The 21965-nt window shown below is 34.2% G+C and overlaps 1 protein-coding gene across 1 annotated transcript; it reads left to right on the top strand.

The window, feature by feature from the left end:
- The first annotated feature begins 9936 nt into the window (after positions 1-9936).
- Positions 9937-12963, top strand: LOC149543876 (non-specific lipid transfer protein GPI-anchored 14-like). The gene is made up of 3 exons (XM_089798540.1): positions 9937-10378; positions 10471-10542; positions 12538-12963. The coding sequence occupies exons 1-3, from the start codon at positions 10054-10056 to the stop codon at positions 12711-12713; spliced, it is 573 nt and encodes a 190-aa protein (XP_089654666.1). The 5' UTR covers positions 9937-10053; the 3' UTR covers positions 12714-12963.
- The last annotated feature ends 9002 nt before the right edge of the window (positions 12964-21965 follow it).

The raw sequence follows: 21965 nt of genomic DNA, 5'->3' as shown, positions 1-21965 counted from the left end.
TCTAATACCACTATAATGGGCACCCTAGAAATGACTCTGATACCATTGTATTAGATACCCTAGAAATGACTCTAATACCACTATAATGGGCATCCTAGAAACGGCTCTGATACCACTGTAATGGATACCCTAGAAATAGCTTTGATACCACTATAATGGGCACCCTAGAAATAGCTCTGATACCACTATAATGGATACGCTAGAGACAACTCTGATACCATTGTAATGGGCTCTGATACCACTGTAATGGATACCCTAGAAACAACTATGATACCACTATAATGGGCACCCTAGTAATGACCAAGAACTAAACCAATTACTGAAAGCGATTTTAATGTCTTTGCATAGATTTCAATCCACATAACATTAACAAGAAGGAATTTATGCAAATTGAAGATTGAGCCACTGCTGAAATAATATTAGTTCTCAAAATGATAAAATCAAATACATAACAATGGATTCCAAAGGTCAAACCCCAAGGGAATGACGTCTAGAATGTCACAAGAGAGGATGAATGCCCTCTAATGCCAAGACCAAATCTCTAACTCACACCTCCAAGCTTTAATCAAATGCAATTCACAATCATTCGATGCTAAACAATGAAGTTCCCACCTCTATTTATACTTTCCCTACACCCTTCTAGAAGGAAATCAAATATTAATTAATTGCAAGTACTAGAAGCTTCCCCCTTCCAATAATTAATGCACTCTCTAGAAACTCCTCCCTTGCAATACAATAATTAATTGTGGTTCTAGAAAATTAAATTACTAGAGGCTTCCCCCATTCCAATAATTAATAGACACTCTAGAAGCTTCTCCCTTGTAATACAATAATTAATTAAATTAACTAAATTTAAGGTCACCTTTTAATTTTTAATTTATTTAATGACTTTATAGGAAATTAATTTAATTTCCTCTTATGCTCCACTTAGCCTTTGGAGAATGTGAAGGCTAAGAACTCCACTTAATTGTTAAAAAGATAAGGACATTACAGTCTGCCCTCCTTGAAATTGCTTGTCCTCAAGCAATCTTAGTCATGTTTCTTGTAGCACCTGCTCACTCTCCCAAGTAGCATCTTCCTCTGACAAATATCTCCATTTGACTAAATATTCTTTAATCAACCTATTTTGCAGAGTCCTTTCCCTAGTATCCAGAATAGCCTTAGGAATCAATACAAGCTTTCCCTTCTCATCTAATGGTGACAATTTTGCTGAAGGCACAACTCTTTGATCGATGGCTTTCTTAAGCTTGACACATGAAACACATTATGCACCCGACTGCCCTCTGGAAGCTCAATCTCATAAGCAACCTTGCCCACCTTGTGAATGACTCTGTAGGGGCCATAAAACCTAGGCTTCAACTTCTCTGCTCCTCTCTTCTTGAGTGATGACTGTTTTATAAATGCTTTAGAATAACTAAGAGGGAGGGTGGGGTGGGTGGTGAATCAGTTATTCAAGGTCCAAATGTCCAATTCAAACTTTTCTTTAAGTAAAGCGAGCCTAATAAATTGTTCAGTCATCCAAGCGTAAACATTCTTTCAATAAGTCACTGTAAATCAGCATACAAGCATAACACATGGAAAGATCAACACATGACAGTGATTTACGTGGAAACCCAATTTGGAAAAAACCACCAGTAACGTGCTACTCAATTCTCACTCTTCTGAAGTGATGCCCTATGAAAGGTTTGCCATGTTAAAGGCTACAACACACTATTAAATCTGACCTAGTTAAAGGATTTAACCACCCTATTAGAAGTGGGTCTGGTTAGAGGACTTTAGAACATTCACTTGGAATGTCACCCTATTAAAGGATTTACAAATGGCTGTTAAACCAACCTAAGTCCATAGAATTTTTACCCTAACTGATACAATTACTAGAGAGTAACAATAAGGGGTTTTGACCTGAATACAACTTACAACTTATCTTGCAGATTTAAGATCACTTCTTCAACTCATAACATTGTCTAGTTTTTAGTCTCTGCAACTCTTGACAGCTTGCCCTCTTTTCAAGCTTGGTCTCCTTGAGTCTTCATGCTCAATGTACCAGTGCAATCTTCCTTTTGACCACTAATCGAAGCAGTCTCTGTGCTCTATTCTTCCTTCTCCTTGATGTCTTCTCCTTGACACCCTTCAACCACTTCGCAATTTTTGGCACTCCAACAACTTTTACTTCTTGGTCTATGACTCCTTAAATAGAAGTCTAGAACTTCCTTTCCCGCTTGATTCTTCCCTCCTTTAATTTCTATTTGAATGGGTTAGGTAGGATTCATTGAATCTAACCCACATTTTGTTCCTTCTAGAAACATCATGAAGAATCCTCTTGAATTTGCTCAAAAATGATTTACATAGAATTCTGTGCCACCAGCTCATCATCCTTATCCTCCAACTGGTTCACAAAATTCAAGGTAACAAATTTGTCAGCTCAGATTTCACGAATCTTTAACTTTTCAATAATGCAACAGCTCAGCACTATTGAAATTTTGATGCTCGACACATACTATGTTACTCGACATCAACTACATTTTACTGATGCTCGGCACCTACTGTGGATTCACTTGGCATCTACTAAGTTTTTCTAATGCTCCGCATTTGTTACTTTGCTTGGCATCTGAACACGCTTGGCTCTTTCTATATCACTCAGCACATACTAGATTTTTCATTTGCTCGACACTAATTGAAAATTTTCTCGGCTTGAACTAACTTGCTCGGCACTTACTAATGAACTTAGTTTAAGCTTTGCAATCAATCTTGTTCCAACTTATTCCTTCAATGGTTCTAAGTGTGACCAACCTCTATATCTTCAAGTATGTTTTCAATACATCATTTAACCATTGCCTTAACTAATCCTGGCACTTCATTACAAAACCATAACTCAAACTTTCCCTTAGGTGCTTTTGTTACATCTTGTTGATTAAATCCTCTTCATCAATCAACTAAGTGATAGTACTTGGATCTTATAAGCAATTGTCATTCCAACTAATAGCAAGTTTGACATCGATGACAAAACAATGATTGAAAATATTATTTTAACAACAATCTCCCTCTTTCAATCAATCTTCTTCTTATAATAATATTTTCAATAAGATTTCCAATAGATTGTCTATATGGTCGTAACATCAGGTAAACCATATTGACAACCTCGAAGCTGCGCTCTATCTGGTGCTGGTCAGCATATAATTTTTGCTGATATTGGGTTTTTTGTATATTCTCCTTGAGCACCAACAAAATATCCTGACTATCCTACAAGAAGTGTTTTGCTTTGGGCACTCTACTATCCCCCAAAACCAAATCCATGAAACTAGGTGCTTCATAACCGTACAATGCCATGAATGGAGTCATTTTGATGGACATATGATAAGTGGTGTTATAACAGTACTCTCCCATATGTAGCCATTTGACCCAAGCCCTCTATTGTGTGGTCACATAGTTCCTCAGATATCGTTCCACCCATTTATTCACAATCTTTGTCTACCCATATGTCTGTGGATGATAACTAGTGCTAGGTGTAAGATCTATACCACACAACCTAAATAATTCCTACCAAAAAGTACTCATAAATTTGCTATCTCGTTCATTGACAATAAAACTAGGCAGCCCATGTAACTTGAATATCTCTCTGAAGAAAAGATCGGTCACCTGTGTTGTTGTGTAAGTGGATGGAATAGCAAAGAAGTGAGCATACTTCATCAGCCAGTCAACAATCACATAGATGCAATCTTTCCCCTGTACTCGTGGTAACCCAATGATGAAGTCCATAGAAATTCTTTCCCATTTCCTATCTAGAATGGGAAAATCTTGTAACAACCCTACAGGATATGTGTGTTCTCCCTTATTTTGTTGACAAACTACACACTCTCTGACATGCTTATGAACATCATCCTTGAGCCCTTTCTATGTGAACCACTCACGGATCTACCTATAGGTCTTAAAGACCCCTAGATGTCCAACTGTAGGTGCATCATGAAATGTCTTTAGTATTACTTCCCTAAACTATGATGAAGGAATCAAATATATCCTACCCTAGAACTTAATCGATCCATCCATCACCACGTAACAATCATCATGTATGGTGCCTGCAATTACTCTAGAAGCCCAAGTGTCCCTTGTATTCTCTTCTATGATCTTATTTCTCCAATCTCCTATAATCTCAGCTATAGCACAAATATGAGGTCTCCTGTATAAAGCATTTGCCACCACATTCTTCTTACCTTTGACAAACTCAATGTCAAAGTCATAGGCCTGTAACTTCGTAATCCACTTCTATTGTCTATCATTCAAATCACATTGGCTCATGAAGTATTTGATGTTGTTGTGATCAGTTTTGACAAAAAACTTTCCCCCAACTAGGTAGGGTTGAAACTTAACCAATGCATGCATAATAGCCAACATGTCCCGATCATATATTGAACAGCTCCTCTCCATTCCATAGAGCTTCCTGCTCTCAAAAACTATGGGATGCTTTTCCTGCATCAAGACTACCCCAATCCCATCTCCTGATGCATCACAATGAAGCTCAAATGGCTTCGTAAAATTTGGTAGAGCTAGTACTGGACATGATGACATCACCTTCTTGAAATGATCGAAGCTTCTCTGAGCTGCCTCTGTCCATGTGAAGGCCCCTTTCTTGGTAAGGTCTATCAAGGGTGCAACGATCTGTGAAAATCCCTTAATAAATCTCTTGTAAAACTCGTAGAGACCAAGGAATCCCTTAATCTGTGTAAGATTTGTAGGAGTAGGCCAATCAACAATAGCCCTAATCTTTTCAAGATCTACCTGAACTCCATTTGTGCTAATGATATGCCCAAGGTATAGTAGCTCAGTCATCCCAAACTCGCTCTTAGATTCCTTGGCATATAGTGACTATTTCTCCAAAGTGGACAACACCATCTCAAGATGTTGTAAATGCTTCTCCCAAGTCTTACTAAAGACTAAAATGTCATCAAAGAAAATCAAGACAAATCTCCTAAGTTGCTCCTTGAGTACCTGATTCATGCAACTGTGGAACATAGCAGGGGCATTGGTTAGCCCAAATGGCATAACCAAAAATTTGAAGTGGCCATAGTGACACTGAAAGCTATCTTCTCAGTGTCCTCCTCCCTCATCCTGATCTGATGATACCCTAACTGTAGATCAATCTTTGTAAAAAACCATGCACCATGTAACTCATCAATCAGCTCATCTATTCATGGGATGAGATATATGTTCTTAATGGTCTTCTTATTTAATGCCCTGTAATCGATGCACATGTGCATCATCCCATCCTTCTTCTTTACCAACACTATTGCTGAAGCAAAGGGGCTCTTACTAGGCCTGATATGCCCCATCTCCAACAACTCCTTAATTGCCCTCTCTATCTCATCCTTGTGTTTCTTAGGATGACAATAAAGAGTAACCATAATTGGTTTGTCTCCCTCCTCGAGCTCAATAACATGCTCTATCCCTCTGTTAGGAGGAATCCCATGCAGAATCTCGCCAAATACCTTAGTGTGCATGTCAAGTATCTCATGGATATCTGGTGGATGACTCTTCACCTGTGGCTCTTGTGAAGTTGGCATAGTGAAACATTCTACTACCCACTACTCTATGTTATTATGCCGAAAAAGTCTTTGCATTCTCCTCAGGGAAACTACTCTACAACTCCCATTTGAAAGTCCTCTAAGTACAACAATTCTTCCCTCATGCTGAAACCTCATCTCCAATTTTGCTAGGTTAAGTGTGAACTCTACTAGCGAGGCCATCTATGTCATGCCGAGGATGACATCATAGTCTCCTATGTCTACCACATAGAACTCATCTTCCAACTCATAGCCACCTCCAAACCTAATGTAAATATTAGATATCTTCTGAGTGCATAATAGTTTGTCACCATTAGCTACCATGACTCTAAACTCGATGTGCTCCTCGGTTTGTAGACCTCTCTTGGCTACCAATTGTGCATCTATAAAATTATGTGTAGCCCTAGTTTCAATGAGTGAGATCACTTTTTGCCCTTGGATAGTACCCTTGACCTTAAATGTGATTGCCTTCTGAGCCCCCATTAATCATGCTAATGACTTCTCATCCTCAGGAATGTTGCTCTCCTTTGTAGTGTTATCCTCATCTAAATTAGAGTGTTGATCCTCCCTCTCTAATCGTGACTCCTCTACTGAGAAATACTCCATTTGATTTGCCTTAGCCTTGAGAGGACACTTATGAGATAAATCCCAAGGCTCTTTGCAATGAAAACATAACTTCTTCTTTCTTAAATCATTCAAGGTGTTGTTATCCAACTTATCTCTTTTTGGTTGAGTGTTCTTGTGAAAAGTTTTTTTGTCCTTCTCCTTGTCCTTTTTCATATAAGAATCCTTGTGCTAAAATCTACTCCTAAATGAAGAAGGTGCTAAGTCATGAGCCTTTTTAGTGGCCTCTTGCAATGTAGCTGGGTCATGCCCCTTGACCCAACCTCGCAAGGGTTCTGAGAGTCCATCCATAAAAAACACTACTAACCTCATCTCTTAAATATCTATGACCAACACAGTTAACCTCTGAAACTCACTGATATATATCTCAATTGATCCACATTGCTTGAGTTGTGCCAACTCCTTAAACTGTAATTCGGGATCCCTGGTATCAAATCTCTCTATGAGTTTCTTAGTAAACTCCTCATAAGATGTAATCTAATTATGTCCTAAGGTTACCATGCCATGGTGCCACCACTGATGTGCCGGTCCATCCAAGTGAATAGTTGCATACTTTATAGCCTCCTCTTCAGGCATAGGATTCAACTGCAAGTATGTATCCATCTTCTGCACCCAAGCTCGTGCAGTCATCTTCCGTGAAGCATCATAACAAGGTAAAGAAAGTTTTCCAACTTTCTTTCTCAGCTCAAGGTTTTGACTTCTTCCTCCTGATCTGGGCACGTGTCTCATCCTCAAGTCCAAGTAATCTCTGAGATAAATGTTCGCCTAAAACTTCGGTCCACTAGCCTCCCAATCCCTCCCGAACTGATCCTGTAACTCTGTAATCTGTGGTTCATTAATTGACTGAACTGGATCTCTCGGTGGGAAGGTGGGTAGGAGAGGTCTCGAGTTGGCTATTCGAGCTAGGCGTGCAACATGTCTAAAGTTATTAGCCTCATTCTCATTGTTGTCATGTCCATTATTATCATTAATGTTGCCTTGACCTCCATTATCATTGCCCCTATTATTGTTGTTTCCATTGTTGGTATCACCTGGATTAATATTGATGCCCATCTATCTAGCCATTAGCTGCAACATCATATCCATTCGCTTATTCTGCTCATGTTGCATCATATCCATTTGCCTATTCTACTCCTATTGCATCCGCTGCCCCTCCTCTAATCTACCCAATAACCTGAACATTACATTTTCTTGACGTGGACCGGTATTCCTATCATCTCGATCACCCATACTACTATCTTGTTCAAAGAATATCTCCTCTGTGTCTGTATGGCTGGATTGTATGTCCCTCTGCATGGATCAACTACCCTGTTCGGTCTGCAAGTTTGAACTCCTACTTTGTCTTGCTCTAGTATTGCGAAAATTATAAAGCCCTTGTCGCATGCTCAAACATAAATGCTTAAGATCTCCACAGGATGGTAGGACTTATAACTCTGATACCACTTTAATGGGCACCTACCGGTTATAACTTCGTGAAACACTTTGCAAGCAAGCTCTAATACCACAGTAATGGGCACCCTAGAAACGGCTTTGATACCACTATAATGGATACCCTAGAAATGGCTCTAATACCACTGTAATGGGCACCCTAGAAATGGCTCTAATACCACTATAATAGATACCCTAGAAATGACTTTGATACCACTATAATGGGCACCCTAGAAACGGCTCTGATACCACTGTAATGGATACCCTAGAAATGGCTCTGATACCACTATAATGGATACCCTAGAAACAACTATGATACCATTATAATGGGCACCTTGGAAGACATTACACTAAGGGCTCGTTTGATTGGAGGAATTATGGAATGTGGAAATTAGTTATGCTGTAATAAGCTCACTTTTGGAATTCACGCATTCTTAAAATAATTTTTGGAATAGCTCTTGGATCTGTTTGGTTGACTTGGAAAATGAGTGGGAAGAAGTATTTTCTATGTTTGGTTGCAAAAATTGGAGTTGGAATTGGAAACTCCCAATAGTAATTTGTTCGTCGAGAAACTCCATGTACGATCTTTCTCAGCTTCAAAGTCCAAGTCTAGCAATGACCTGATTCGAAGTCCAAGTCTAGCAATGACCCGATTCCCATCTACATTGCAACCATGACTCCCCTCTTTCCCTTCCTACTCGGCCCAGTAGCCCTCCAATCCCTAATGAAGGAAGCTACCAATGTTGAGCTCCTCATCATCATTTCTAGCGGCCCGCTTTATGGCCTCTCGACCAATCTAGGCCTCTCCGTCGTTGCAAGCCCTAGCCTGGGCAACATCCATGAGACATTTACTACATCGCCAACAGATCCACCGTCACTCCGCCCTTGCCCTTCACTATTGTCTCTTCTGGAAAGTCGTCCATGCGCTCCCACAACATGTCATTGTCAATTAGAAAGTCCATGTCTTAAGCAATCACGTCTCTTGCACAAACACTGTTTTTTTTTTCCTCCAAAAATTTTGCTAATACAGTCGAGGCCGAAGCCAACTACAGATCAAATTTGGTTATAAAAAAATGGAATAGGAATAGGTTATTCCTATTCCACCTTTTAAGTGGGAAGTCTGTCATGCCCATTTTGGGCTAAAATCAGAATTAATCAAATTCAAATTCTACTTTTAGTTTTTGCAAATAAACAAACATTGAATTTATGAATTCAAGCATTTAGATTTTCCTATTCTATTCTATTTTTGGAATTTTCCGAGTGAAACAAACGATTCAAGTAAAATTCCAAAAATATAAATGAAGATTTGCAAAATCTTAATTTGACTAACTTGCAAATTATAGAAATCTCAATTCATCCAATTCCAAGAACCAACCGAATGAATTTGGAAAGTGAGAATTGCTTTGGACCTCAAATACTCATTTAAAATTACTTTATCTTACATTATTAAATTACAATATATCAATAAAATAATAAATAGCAAATCAAATCTAATTGAATCATGGTGTTGCAACCCATACGTGGCAACATAACTGCGATTGTAGCATAGTGCACTTGGTTGTTGGAATAGAGTATCTTAATCCTTACTTCAATGTTGATCCTTCGACCGTGAAGGCATTATCACATTATAAGAATGAGGCCTACATTGAACTTTTTTATGAGGCCTCCATTGTTCAAGTTACATTCGCTGGACCTTTGATCCCGTCTCTTAGAATAACTTACCAACCGTTACTACGCGGGAACAGACATCATTTCCATTTTACTGGGGGTAGGAAGAGGACCCACTTCCTCTTTTATCGAAAATGGCACTAACTACGGCACATCTGAACTATGAGAGCTACTGATGTTCATGTTATTTCCATGTAAAACAAACCAGTACTGTTCACATGTGACAACACGCACGAGCCATTGGTGGAAATTGATGCGCACAATCAGCTTTCAAACAGCAATCAGTGGAACCCCACTGGATAAAGCAAGCAGCAAATTCAAAATTCCCATTCATACCGCGAATTCTCATGTCTTGCCTAGGTATTTGCTACAAGCATAATGGTCAAAAAGTACTCTTGAAGCAACAAAAACAATGGCAAAATAAGGGCCAGGTGGGTGAGCGTTTTGCATACACAACCAAACCACTATGAAATCAGAGACCATCATTATCAATGCCCTTTTTGTAGCATGTGTGGTAAGTTTTTTATCATCTCGGAATCATGATGTGATGAAGAAATGGTGGATCAAGTACTGGATAAGCAATAGCAAATCCACATAAGCACACTGGCCAAATTGGTAAAGTTAGTATGATATAAAAAAAACCCCTGAAACAAGGTTTTATGTGCATAAATAGCTGATCCCACAGCAAAGGTTTAACCCGAGGCATTCAAATACATGTATTAGCATTTGTTCTTATATGCTCCCAAGGTACTGATAAAGGGCACAAGAAAAAGGGCTGATGGCTGGTAGAAGACTTGTTTTTGTAGTATTCTTCTTTTTCGTGCTTTCTGGTACATTATCGGACTTTGCAGCGGACCAGAAGGAATGTGGATCTCAGCTTGTGACGCTCTCAGCGTGTATACCATATGTGCAAGGCTCTAATAAGATACCCACCAAAGATTGCTGTGATGGCCTTCTGCAAATTCACAAAGCCAACCCAAAGTGCCTTTGTGTTCTCATTAAGGACAGCTCAAATCCACAGCTGGGGATAGCCATTAATCTTACTTTGGCCTTGGAGCTTCCCATGATCTGTAAAGTGCAAACAAACATCTCCACTTGCCCAGGTATATCTCTTGTCTTAGGTTTTGCTTGCTTATTTACCCATTGAGGAAAAGGACAATAGTTATATATAATAGTTTCCATTGTCTTTCTCCAGCTCTGCTCCACATGGCTCCAAACTCCCCAGAGGCTCAGGTCTTTAACAGCACTGTCACTTCTTCTTCACCTGGTATGTTATCTCACAACATTCTGTTGCAATCCATCTAACTTTAGTTTCTGACAAATGCAGTGTCATTCTTTTTGGCATTAGTAAACTGTTGAAATATGGCTTTGTTTCGATGCAGCATATAGTTGAAAACCTAACTGTAGTCTTTCTTTTTGGCATTAGTAAGATAATGGCTTTGTTTCAATGCAGCATATAATAAAAACCTATTAGTAGTCTTTCCCAATGCTTAACACAGTAAATACATTTGAGCTTTGAGGATTTTGTCATCATTTTGATTTATGAATCTGGAGAGATTAGGAATTTATCCATACTGGAGTAGTAAAACGTCTCTCTTAAATTTCTGGCACCCACTGGATAAATTGCATCATTTATGGTAGCGGGAGAGTAGGATTCTGTTCAAGAATTTTCAACACTGTATTGAAGGCAATATCATTTAGTGTATAGTAGATAGGGCAGCCTTCCCCAACTTCTGGGAGGTGAATTAATTGGATTCTTTTAATTATTTAATAAAAAACTTGATTCTCTCAGTTGTTAGGGTTAGGTTTACACGTCTTGTGATTCTTTTGGCTATTAGGGATTTTGTTAATGCTTCTGGCTAGACAGATTTGGAATTGGAAGTCTTTTTATTATTTCCACTTTGCCTTCAAGATGTTTAGGTTCAAATCCAAAATCAAAAGTACTCAAAGATTTTTTTTAAAACCTTGTTAGTCTCTTTTACGCAATCCAGATTTGTTCTATAAACAGGGGATGCCACTTCCTTGTGTACCAGTATGGCCATATACCCTGCAGAATGGTTAAATCTGGATCATTTCACTTAGCTTGTCTATTTAGCAAAATGGAAGAATAACTTAGACAGAGTATATAAGTAAAAAAAACTTGTAATAACAATAATAAGAGTTCTAATTTAGATAGGTGTTGTTTTCTAATTAAAGAGTTTTCGTTAGTGTTAAAAAAATTAATGATTAATATTAGAGATTGTAAAAATAAAAACTGATATGTCTAAACTTCATTTATTGTAACATCAAATTTTAAATCAAAATTGATAATGCTACAAGAAACCCTCTGCCCTACCACATGATGTTTATCCTGAAATTGATAATGCCACAAGGAACCCTGTGACCTACAACATGAACAGATATCAATATAACCGCCACATACTTATTCTTAGAATGAGAGAAGCGTGGTACTGTGTGTGGCTGAAATTGTAGATACTACAATAGAACAAAATAATCGAAGCGACTCTAACAAATGTTGGTATCAATGTATTTCGTTGAATTTTCAAGCATTTTACAAATCTGAAATTCAAGAACAAAAGGGATCTAGAATTGACTTCTGAACACAGGAACCACTGAAAATAAATCAGTCAGATTCAACTATAACCTATTTTGAATAATCTAGTAATAGAAAAGAAAAAATGTGAAATATCTCAGTTTAAACAAGTCTTTGGAATGCTGCTGTATAAAACTTTTTTCATCAATCCTTAGGGTTAAATTTACTGATTGATCTTTATAATGTACAAGATGAGGGTGGGTAATAGAAACTGATTTAAAAATTCTGAACTTGCATAATTTTCTTCCTAAATTGGTGCATATATAAATATATTTTTGTTTTATACATATTTGTTTGCTCTATCCAGAAATTGTGCTGACTCTGTCACTGTATCCGGATTAGTTTTTTCCCCACATTTTGTTTGAGCTTATTTCTTTCTGGAGCCCTAATTGGTTGCTGCTCAATATTAACATCTAAATTAGCTTGAAGCCTGAAGGGTAATCTTTTGGGTAATGTAATAAGTTTTCAAAGATTTGTAAAGTTGCATTCTTTCAATAAAATAAAAAGTTTTCACTATTCACACTTGCAGATAATTAAATGAATCAAGAATGGCCAATCTATAAATCTGTATAAAAGATGGATTTATACCCATATATAAAAAGCACAAATGGTGACTGCAAATTTCATTCAAATGATGAAATATTTTGTTTATATTTTGTTTTCTTGCAGTGTCAGCAGCTCCAAAGACAAGTAGCTCTGCCAATTCTAGCAGCACACCAACAAGTGAAAGCTCCAGCCATCAAATAATTCCTTCAATGTTTTGGCCTGGACTTGTTCTGGGCTTGCCTTTTTTCATCTTTTCTCTTTACAGAGATGCAATGTATTTGTTCTGGTTTTCAGATTAGAGATTTTTTCAACACAGCTTTGGTGAAATGTCTCGTGACAACTTTGTTTCCCAACACCTAGGTATAGGAGTTCATTTGAGGTGTTATTCTTTACTTGACACCACCTTCTTTTATTCTCTGGCATGTGCCCCCTTGATTTGACAGGAAAAGAGCACTATGTTTTAGGTACTTGTGATCCTTGAAGGGACTCATGCAGCAATGAGCTTATTTAGAGCTCTGACAAATATTGAATGTTAGGTTTTCCACATCATTCTTAAGCTCATGGTCATGCACGTGATTTGGTTTCCAAATAGACTGTAGCTCTCTTTCAATTGTTTAAAAGTTGAAGAATAATCATTGTGGTTTTTAACTGAAAATTTTGAAATTACAAAAATGTCATGTTTGATTTCTTAGGGGAAGAGTCTAGTAATTGTTACAGCTTATATTATGTATTATCAACTTTTACACGGATATTGGTCATTTTAAAATGTTATTTCAATCATATTTCTTATTTCTTATTTTTATATTATCTATTACCTTTGACAATTAAAAAATTGCATAATATTTTGATGTTTTTCTATAAATATTATTTAGTTTTTTAACATTTGTTATCTATTTATTCAAAGTGTTTTAACACTAACTGTTGTATATGAATTTCTAGAATAGAAATCTATATATTATAATAATAATAAAATCAATAATTTGATGTCTTTTAGTTTTCTACACCCATTATAGATAAAGAAGTTTAATTGTACACACAATATTATTGTTTCAATGATATTATAATGACTCTTAATTTTTAAATTAAGAGACAACTACTATTAAAAGTCCATATCACAAAGATATCATTATTCTACTTATAAATTTAAATATTTTTAATAAGAAATATTGCAATTAAGAGAAGATTGCTTTCTCCCTTGAACATATGTATATTTAAAAGTAAACATTAATATATTTCATACATATAATAAAATTACAACTAAATTTACTTACAAAGTTAAAAATAATAAAAGACAAGTACTAGATGACACATCTTTCAATACTTATGCACTAATATCTGCTTGAAAGATATTAGTAATAAAAATAGAAATAAATTGAATCAATGGAGTGCATAATTAAGGCTGTTATTAATGATTTCATTAGGTCTTATATAATAATTAATAATTTCCTTGTTATTTTTAATATATGACAAAGATAAACTACAATAACATGTTTAAAGCTCAACATTAACTTTTTACACTAATTTTAGTTTTTCTTATATCTATTATATATAGATACAGATCAAGTTAAGCAATTTTTTTAATAAAATGTAAAAGGACTTTACTTTCTAAAAAAATAGTTTATTACAAAATAGAGCCCAAGTCACAATAATATTCACTCCTTCAATGGTAAAAGCTTTGTCCCAGGTAGCCACCTTGCATTGTAAAGTTTGTAATGATGGATGTTTGGGCCTTTTAACCTGTAACTTACCTACTAATTTTGCTTGCATTTTTAAAGCATAAACATCAATAGTCTTGACTTAAACTCACCATAGAAAACTAGCATGTTCATCCCATAAGCTTGGCATATACATTAGAAACATTAATCAAATGGCAGAATAACTTAAATGGAATATATTATGCTGAAAATATTGTAATATTAAGAGTTTAAGAGTTCTAATTTATGTTTTGTTCTTAGATTGGATTATATGAAAGTGTTTAATAAAAGAATTTGTATACAAACTAATTTAAAATTAATATTAATTAATATTATAGATTGTAAAATTATAATATAATTGATTATGTTACAAGAGATTATGTGTTCTACCACATGAAATATCATTCTTATTAACTTGAACAAATACCAATATAACAAACCACCACCTCATACTTATTCTTGACGTGTGTGAAACAAGTAGACTTCATCAAAGTGACCCTAACAAAAAAATTGAAATCTAAAAATCAATAAAAAGGGTCTAGAATTGACTTTAATCTAGAAATCTAATAATAAAATAGAAAAATATTAAATATTCCGATTAAACAAGTTGTTTGAATATAATTCAACTCAAGATTTTTCATCAATCTTTAGGTTAAATTCTTTAATTCATCATTATGATATAAAAGATGGGACTATTTTTTCCAAAAGTCAATATTTCTAAAGTTTTATATATTTATTAATTTTCTATGTGATACAAATTATTTATCTCAATTACTATTTGTTCAATTAATAATTTTGTGTTATTGCATGTTTCAAAAAAAATGTTTTTCCTTTTAAACTACAAATATATAAATATATTCAATAAAATTATATAATGATACAAACAAATATATTACAATTCATATATCACCACAAATTTTATTATTTGTATCTATAGATTTTTATTACATATTGTAAAGAAATATTATAATATATCATAGCCATATATTTTTCATAACATTCCCTTTGAGTACTTTGGTAGTTATCACTCTATCTCATTCCATAGTTCAAAGTTCGATACACATTTGATGCACCCAGTATAGTGATCAATTTGAATAAATTTTCTCTATGATAAATAATTTGGTACATGCCAATCAGTTTTTCAGTGATCAGTACTTGTCAGTAGGCTAGTATTATTATTCACTTTCTCAAAAACTGAATTAGTTCAAATCAATAATAAATAATTATTTTTAAATAATTAAAGTCTTTCTAAAGTTTAATTATTTAATTATTAAGTTTATATGCATATGATTGGCTTAATAGATTTTGTTTTATAGTTCTCCAAATTACAAATTATTCGACTAAATTCATGTCAAATGAAGAGTTATGTGCCACTTTTCTATTATATCTTAGTTTAAACTTAAGCTTTTACATAAATTGTCAATAGTTTATATTTGATTTTGTTGTAAAATTTTGATAGATTTAATAAATTAAAATAATTTTATATGAAAATAGATATATTGATGTCATATTACTCTATTCAATAAATATAATTTTAAGCACATATTGTAAGGTCTAATGATATAAGTTTAGAACCTTTATATCTTATGACCTTTCACTATAAGATTATTATTATTATTATACTTTATTAATTTTTTATATACACACCATTACTATATATATGGTGTATTAAATTAAGTTGTGATTACCATCTTTGTACAAATATTTTATCTTGAGTGAAACATGTCAAGGGGTTGATTCATTTTCATATTTATTTAGGTAAGTGTAGATATACTCATTTGTATATATTTAATTAGTTTTTTTAGTGCCTTTTTTTATTATTATATGGGAGTCTTGTCTTGTCACTGTTGTACCTTCTTTTCTTGCATCTTAACGATAGATCATGCAGTATGATTTGAAATGTTGATGGTCAAAAAACTCTTCACAATCAAATCCAGAAATTAAAATCTCATTTACATGGATTGTGGAAATCTAGCAGATCTGATTTTATTCTCCCAATTTTCAATCTATTTTTTGTCATATTCTTTGTCTACATATTATTTGTATTGTCATCTATTTATTTCATTTCACATTGTATCGACTGTCATATTTATTTTTGTTAATAAAATACTTCTTTTAATTTTGTTAACCAAAAAAACTAAACTTACTTCTTTCAATAAAATAAAAGATTGTTTATAGTAGGTTGTTGTTTTTGAAGTTTGGATAGAAATACTATGGTTAAATTACTTCTTAGTTTACTTTCATTCCAGTAATGTTCTCTATTGATTCTGGCTGGTGACGTGCTGGTTACCAGCATTTTGGATGTAAGGACCGAACTCCTTATTTTTAGTTGCTTTTAATTTCAAAAAAAAAAAATTGTTAACAAAAAAAAACTGACCTTAGAATCAAATTTATTATACCACTAATTTAACCCTTCTTGAAGGGCATTGTACTTCAACAATTTCTTTCTGTAATCTTAATTGATTGCTTATTGATAACTAAATCGGACTTATCTATAATAGACGGACTGATATTCATATATAAAAGGATTCTTTTGAGTAAAAATTTCTTAATATGATTTGATTTGTTTTGTTATCTTTCAAATTTAACACCATCTTTTATTCTCTGACATACGCCACCTTGATTTGACAGGAAAAGAGAAGTATGCTTTAAGTACTTGTGATCCTTGTTGGGACTGTGTGCAGCAACAGGCTTATTCATAGCTCTGACAACTATTGAATATTAGGTTTTTTTCCAATCATTCTTAAGGTGAGGTGATAGCCTACACATTATAAAGTATCTAAAGGACTGTAGTGCCACATGGTGTGGGAAAAGTTAAAAATAATAGTAATTTGATTTTAAATGAAATTTTACAAATATTGAAAATATGGTGGTTGGTTTATTTATTATTATTATTACTATTTAAATGGAGATTTATTTAGGGGAGGAGTAACAGTAGTCCTTATAGCTTATTGTTATATTATTTTAAAGAAAATAAGGGATTATTGCCCTGCTGTCTTATAATTGGAAAATAGGGAATAGTGTGCACTTCCACTATATTAAAGATATTTACTAAATTTTATTCTAATAAAAATTTGAAATGTTTTAATAATAAAAATAAAAATAAATTAAAGCATGTAATTTTATATTATTTATTTACTATGATTAAAAATGTAATATGTAGGGAATTGGTAAAGTCCAAATTATAGATAAAAGGAAAAGGTTGTTTAATCTAATATTGATAATTGATGGACAAATCATTCAAATTAGGCAACACAACTGGGCAAATTTTAAGGGGTAACTCCATTTATACCAATGATTATGGGCAATAAAATCTAGCAACCAAACTTAATCAATCTACTAAATCACAAATATTTTGGCCTAGTAATCATTTGATAGACTTGGTGTCATTATATTTCTTAAAATAAGGAATTATGGTTTAGATGGAATTAATATTCAAGTAACTAAAAAATGGCACAACTCACAAGAAAAATAATTAAAAGTGTAATCTTATGTGAAACAAATAAAGATAAATAAATTTAAAACCTAAAATATTGTTGCTCAGTAGTAGGTGCTCATATAAAGTTGTCAAAATATAATCAGAACTAAATAAAGTGATATTTGGCAAATGAAGTTAATACATGATTTGAGTACTAACATTTAATTTTGAGTATGAAGTGTGTTAAGATGCAGAGAAGCGAAATATGAAGATTGCCAAATGGGATATTGTCAAGAAAGGAAGCTTCACTCAAATCTTATCCCAGGAAAAAAAACTACAAAAAAGAAAAAGTTCAAGTTATGTGCACTATTATCTATCAAGAAGTCTTAATACTCCAAAATGGAGGCCAAATGTTCCCAAATACACTTTTGAGACTATTTATGCTTAGGCTATCTAAGAAACACCTAAGCTAAGACTTTGAAAGAAAAAATTCAAAAAAGAAGCTTCCTCTTCTTCCTCATCATCATTCTCTAGCTCAGCTTCCTTGTTATCCTCCTCAACTTCATCTTTTGCCACTTCTTCTACCTTTGTGCCTTCCTCTTCAACACTCTTTAGCTTTGTTTCCTCTTCAACCTTTGATTCTACAATCACTACTACACCCTCTTTGTTTCTATCCTTTGAGAAAGTGTCGCTACCAAGGTCCTCCATTAGCTTTTTCATAATACTTCTAATTTAAAAATTCACTCTACATCTTCGTCCAAAGTATCACCATATGGTTCCTCAAATCTAACAGACCAAGGGATTTTATACTGAAGGCATCTCCGTGTCTCATTATTCTTCATCTCACCACCATGTCCTTGATTTGTTGAATGTCATTTCTCTATATTCTTCATTCTTAGAGTTGAATTTTCATCCTAAAATATATTTGACTTTTGTTACTGATTGGATGAAAGGTTTCATGCATTTGAATTACATACCCCTTTGATGCCTCATACAATTTTTATATCATGTTTCTTTTAGCAATTTATCTGCTACCATGTCTCTAGTTAGAAAGATGGGATCAACCCTTGTGGGAGCCACATTTAACCCCACTTGCTAATGAGAGACATCTGACATATCACATGAAACAATCATGTTATAAATAGAAAAGTGTATCACATATGTGTTTAATGTTCCTTCTACTTGTGTGAGCAATACCTTTGCTTATACTTACTCTATCAGGGCCAACAACAACCCCTACTGTGTATGATTTGACAGGGATGGCCCGTCGAGTATGAATAAACTTGGAGCCAATACAGATGTGGAGTATGTGGGTGCTTCTATGACATACTTGAGAATTGTGCAGTACATTGTCATGGTGTCCTTATCCTCTACGTTTACTAATTCAAGTTATTGTTTGGAGTGTATTTGTTTGTCAAGCTCCTGATTGGATATCGCCTAGATGCATTGAATGTTCCACCTGCTATGCTTTTCAATTCATTCTAAGCCTTTAATATATCTTTCCAAGTGACAAGACCCATGGCCATGTCACTTGGCCTGGGCTACATTAGCTTATATGTAATTTAAATTTGTGTTTTATCTAACAAGTGTGAATCGGCCTTGTAAGTACTAATGTTACTACTGGGATAAATTTATTGAATGAGTTTGTAATATCTAAGTTCTCCAATCATTATTAAAAATTATATTATATAATGATAATGATAAATTGTTGTCAACATACAACATTGTCAATATAATATATGTAATAATAAATTATACATTTCATTGGTATTTTATAACTTAATTGAGTTCCATTGCAGTCCTTTTGCCCCAAATTTTCTTGTCCTAAAGCAACTTATGTGTTTCTTCCATTTCCCAAGTGGCATTTTCTTTTGGTAGATTCTTCCATTTGACTAGGAATTTTGTAATAGTCTTATTTCTTAATTTCCTTTCTTGAGTGTCCAAAATAACTTCCGGTATTAGAGTGAGTTGTCCTTCATCATCTAGGGGAGGTAATTTTGTGCAAGGAGTTACTTGTTGTCCTTGAATCTGCTTGAGTCTAGAGACATGAAATACATTATGAATCCTACTAGCTTTTGGAAGTTTGATTTCATAAGGAACTTCCCCAATCTTCTTCAATGCCTTATATGGTCCATAGAATCAAGACTTGAGTTTTTCTATACCATTTCTCTTAATCGAGGATTGTTTATAAGGTTGTAGCCACAAAAATACTAAATCCCCAGTTGTAAAGGATCTTTCTGTGCGCTTCTTGTTCGCATAGATCTTTTGTTGATTATGTGCTTAATATATATTTTCTTTTAATGTTTTAATAATATATGTACTTTTCTTTACATAATCATGTGCACCTAATACTTTACTTTCTTGTGGAAGTTGGCTTCCAAAGGATGTGGCTTCATATCCATAAAGTGCCTTAAATGGACTCATTTCTATTGACATATGATGAGTGGTGTTGTAGCAATATTTTCCTAAGTGTAGCCATGTAATCCATGGATTTTTTTTGTCATGCAACATATTTCCTTAGGTATCCTTCTAACCACTTATTGACTACTTATGTTTGCCCATAAATTTGAGGGTGGTAACTTGTGTTAGGATTCAAGGTTGTCCCTACAAGGCAAAAGAGTTCTTGCCAAAACTTGTTAAGGAATTTGTTGTCTCTATCACCTATAACATTTTGCAGAAGTCCATGGAGTCATAAAACTTCACTAAAAAATAGCTTAGCTATTTAATGTGTTGTGTACTCTGTGGAGATGGAAAAGAAGTGAGCATATTTTGTGAGTCTTTCTACTACCACAAATATGTTGTCCTTCCCTTGAATCTTTGGAAACCCTATTATGAAATTCATGGATATACTTTCCCATTTATGGTTTGGAATGGGTAAAGATTGTATTAATCATGTCGGGTGTGTTAGCTTGGATTTGTTTTGTTGACAAATCATGCATTCACTTACATATTTCTGTGTGCATTTTTCTAAACCCTTCCAAGAATATTTCTCTCTAATGTTCTTATACATCTTATAGTATCCTTGATGTCCTGCCAGTGGGTTATCATGACATTCCTTAAGATTTTTTTCGTTATTCTTTGATTGAGGGGTTAAGTGTACTATCCCTTTGTAAAGGAGGAGGTTTTCCCAAACTTTAAATTCTTCATTAGGTAAATTACCTTCCAATATTTTCTTGGCTTGGGGATTTTGGATTTATTCTACTATAATTTCATTTTTCCAATCCTTTGAGATATTTGTAATAGTATTGATGTGGGGTCTCCTTAGGAGAGCATCAACAACTCAATAATTAACTCCCTTTACATATTCTATGTCAAAGTCATATGCTTGTATACGGATAACCCATTTTTGTTGTTGGTTATTTAGATTTTTTTTGATTTAGGAAGAACTATAAACTATTATGATATGTTTTCACAATAAATTTCTCACAAACCAAGTATTGTCAAAATTTCACTAAAGAATGCATTATAGCCAACATTTCCTTATCATATATAGAGTAATGTTTTTCTTTATCTCTTAACTTGTGACTTTCAAAAGCTATGGTATGCTTTCCTTGAACGAGTACTGCTACAATTCCTTCCCCTGCATTGTGCTGTAATTCAAATGGCTTGGTGAAGTCAAGAATCACTAAAAGTGGACAAGAACACATTATTTCCTTGAGTTTATCAAAAGCCCATTGTGCTACTTCATTCCATGTAAAAGTGTCTTTCTTTGTTAAATCTGTGAGTGGGGAAGCAATTCTAAGTAACTATAAAGCGTTGATAGTAACTACATAGGCCCACAAATCCCCTAATTGGGTAAGGGTTTTGGGTTTTGGCTAGTCTTTGATAGCCTTAATTTTCTCCTTGTCCACACTTACTCGCTTTGCATTTATTTTGTGTCCTAGGTATATGAGTTCTTCTAAGCCAAATTCACATTTGGAAAGATTTTAGAGGTGTTCTTCCCATGATTTTCTATAGATGAGTATGTCATCAAAGAAAATGAGTAGGAATTTCCTCAATTGTTGTTGGAAAATATGATTCATACATGATTGAAAGGTTGTCGGTGCATTGGTGAGACCAAATGGAAGAACCAAGAATAAAAAATGTCCATAATGGCACCTAAAAGAAGTTTTGGGCACATCTTCTTTCCTCATTCTTATTTGATGATATCTAGATTGTAGATCAATTTTTGAAAAATAGCATGCTCTATGTAGTTCATCCATTAGTTTATCAATCCTAGGAATTGGATATCTATTTTTTAATATAGTTTTCTTATTTAATTCTTGGTAGTTAATGCATGTTCTCATAGTATCATCTTTCTTCTTGACCAAGACTACTAATTATACAAACAGACTACTGTTGGATTGGATGTGGTCCATCTCTAACAATTCCTTGATTGTTCTTTCTATCTCTTCTTTGAATTTTTGGGGATGTCTATAAGGGGTGGTAATTACTGGTTT

Source organism: Cupressus sempervirens, chromosome 8 (assembly GCF_028749045.1).
Source record: "Cupressus sempervirens isolate cs-2001-9-10 chromosome 8, ASM2874904v1, whole genome shotgun sequence".
NCBI classification, from domain to species: Eukaryota; Viridiplantae; Streptophyta; class Pinopsida; order Cupressales; family Cupressaceae; genus Cupressus; species Cupressus sempervirens.
This window is presented reverse-complemented; position numbering and strand designations above follow the sequence as displayed.

Excerpts from the sequence above, each read along its gene's own strand:
- LOC149543876 (XM_089798540.1), top strand. The coding sequence starts at position 10,054 with ATGGCTGGTAGAAGACTTGTTTTTGTAGTATTCTTCTTTTTCGTGCTT. Across the intron at positions 10,379-10,470 it reads AAACATCTCCACTTGCCCAG|CTCTGCTCCACATGGCTCCA; the intron begins GTATATCTCTTG and ends GTCTTTCTCCAG. Across the intron at positions 10,543-12,537 it reads TGTCACTTCTTCTTCACCTG|TGTCAGCAGCTCCAAAGACA; the intron begins GTATGTTATCTC and ends GTTTTCTTGCAG.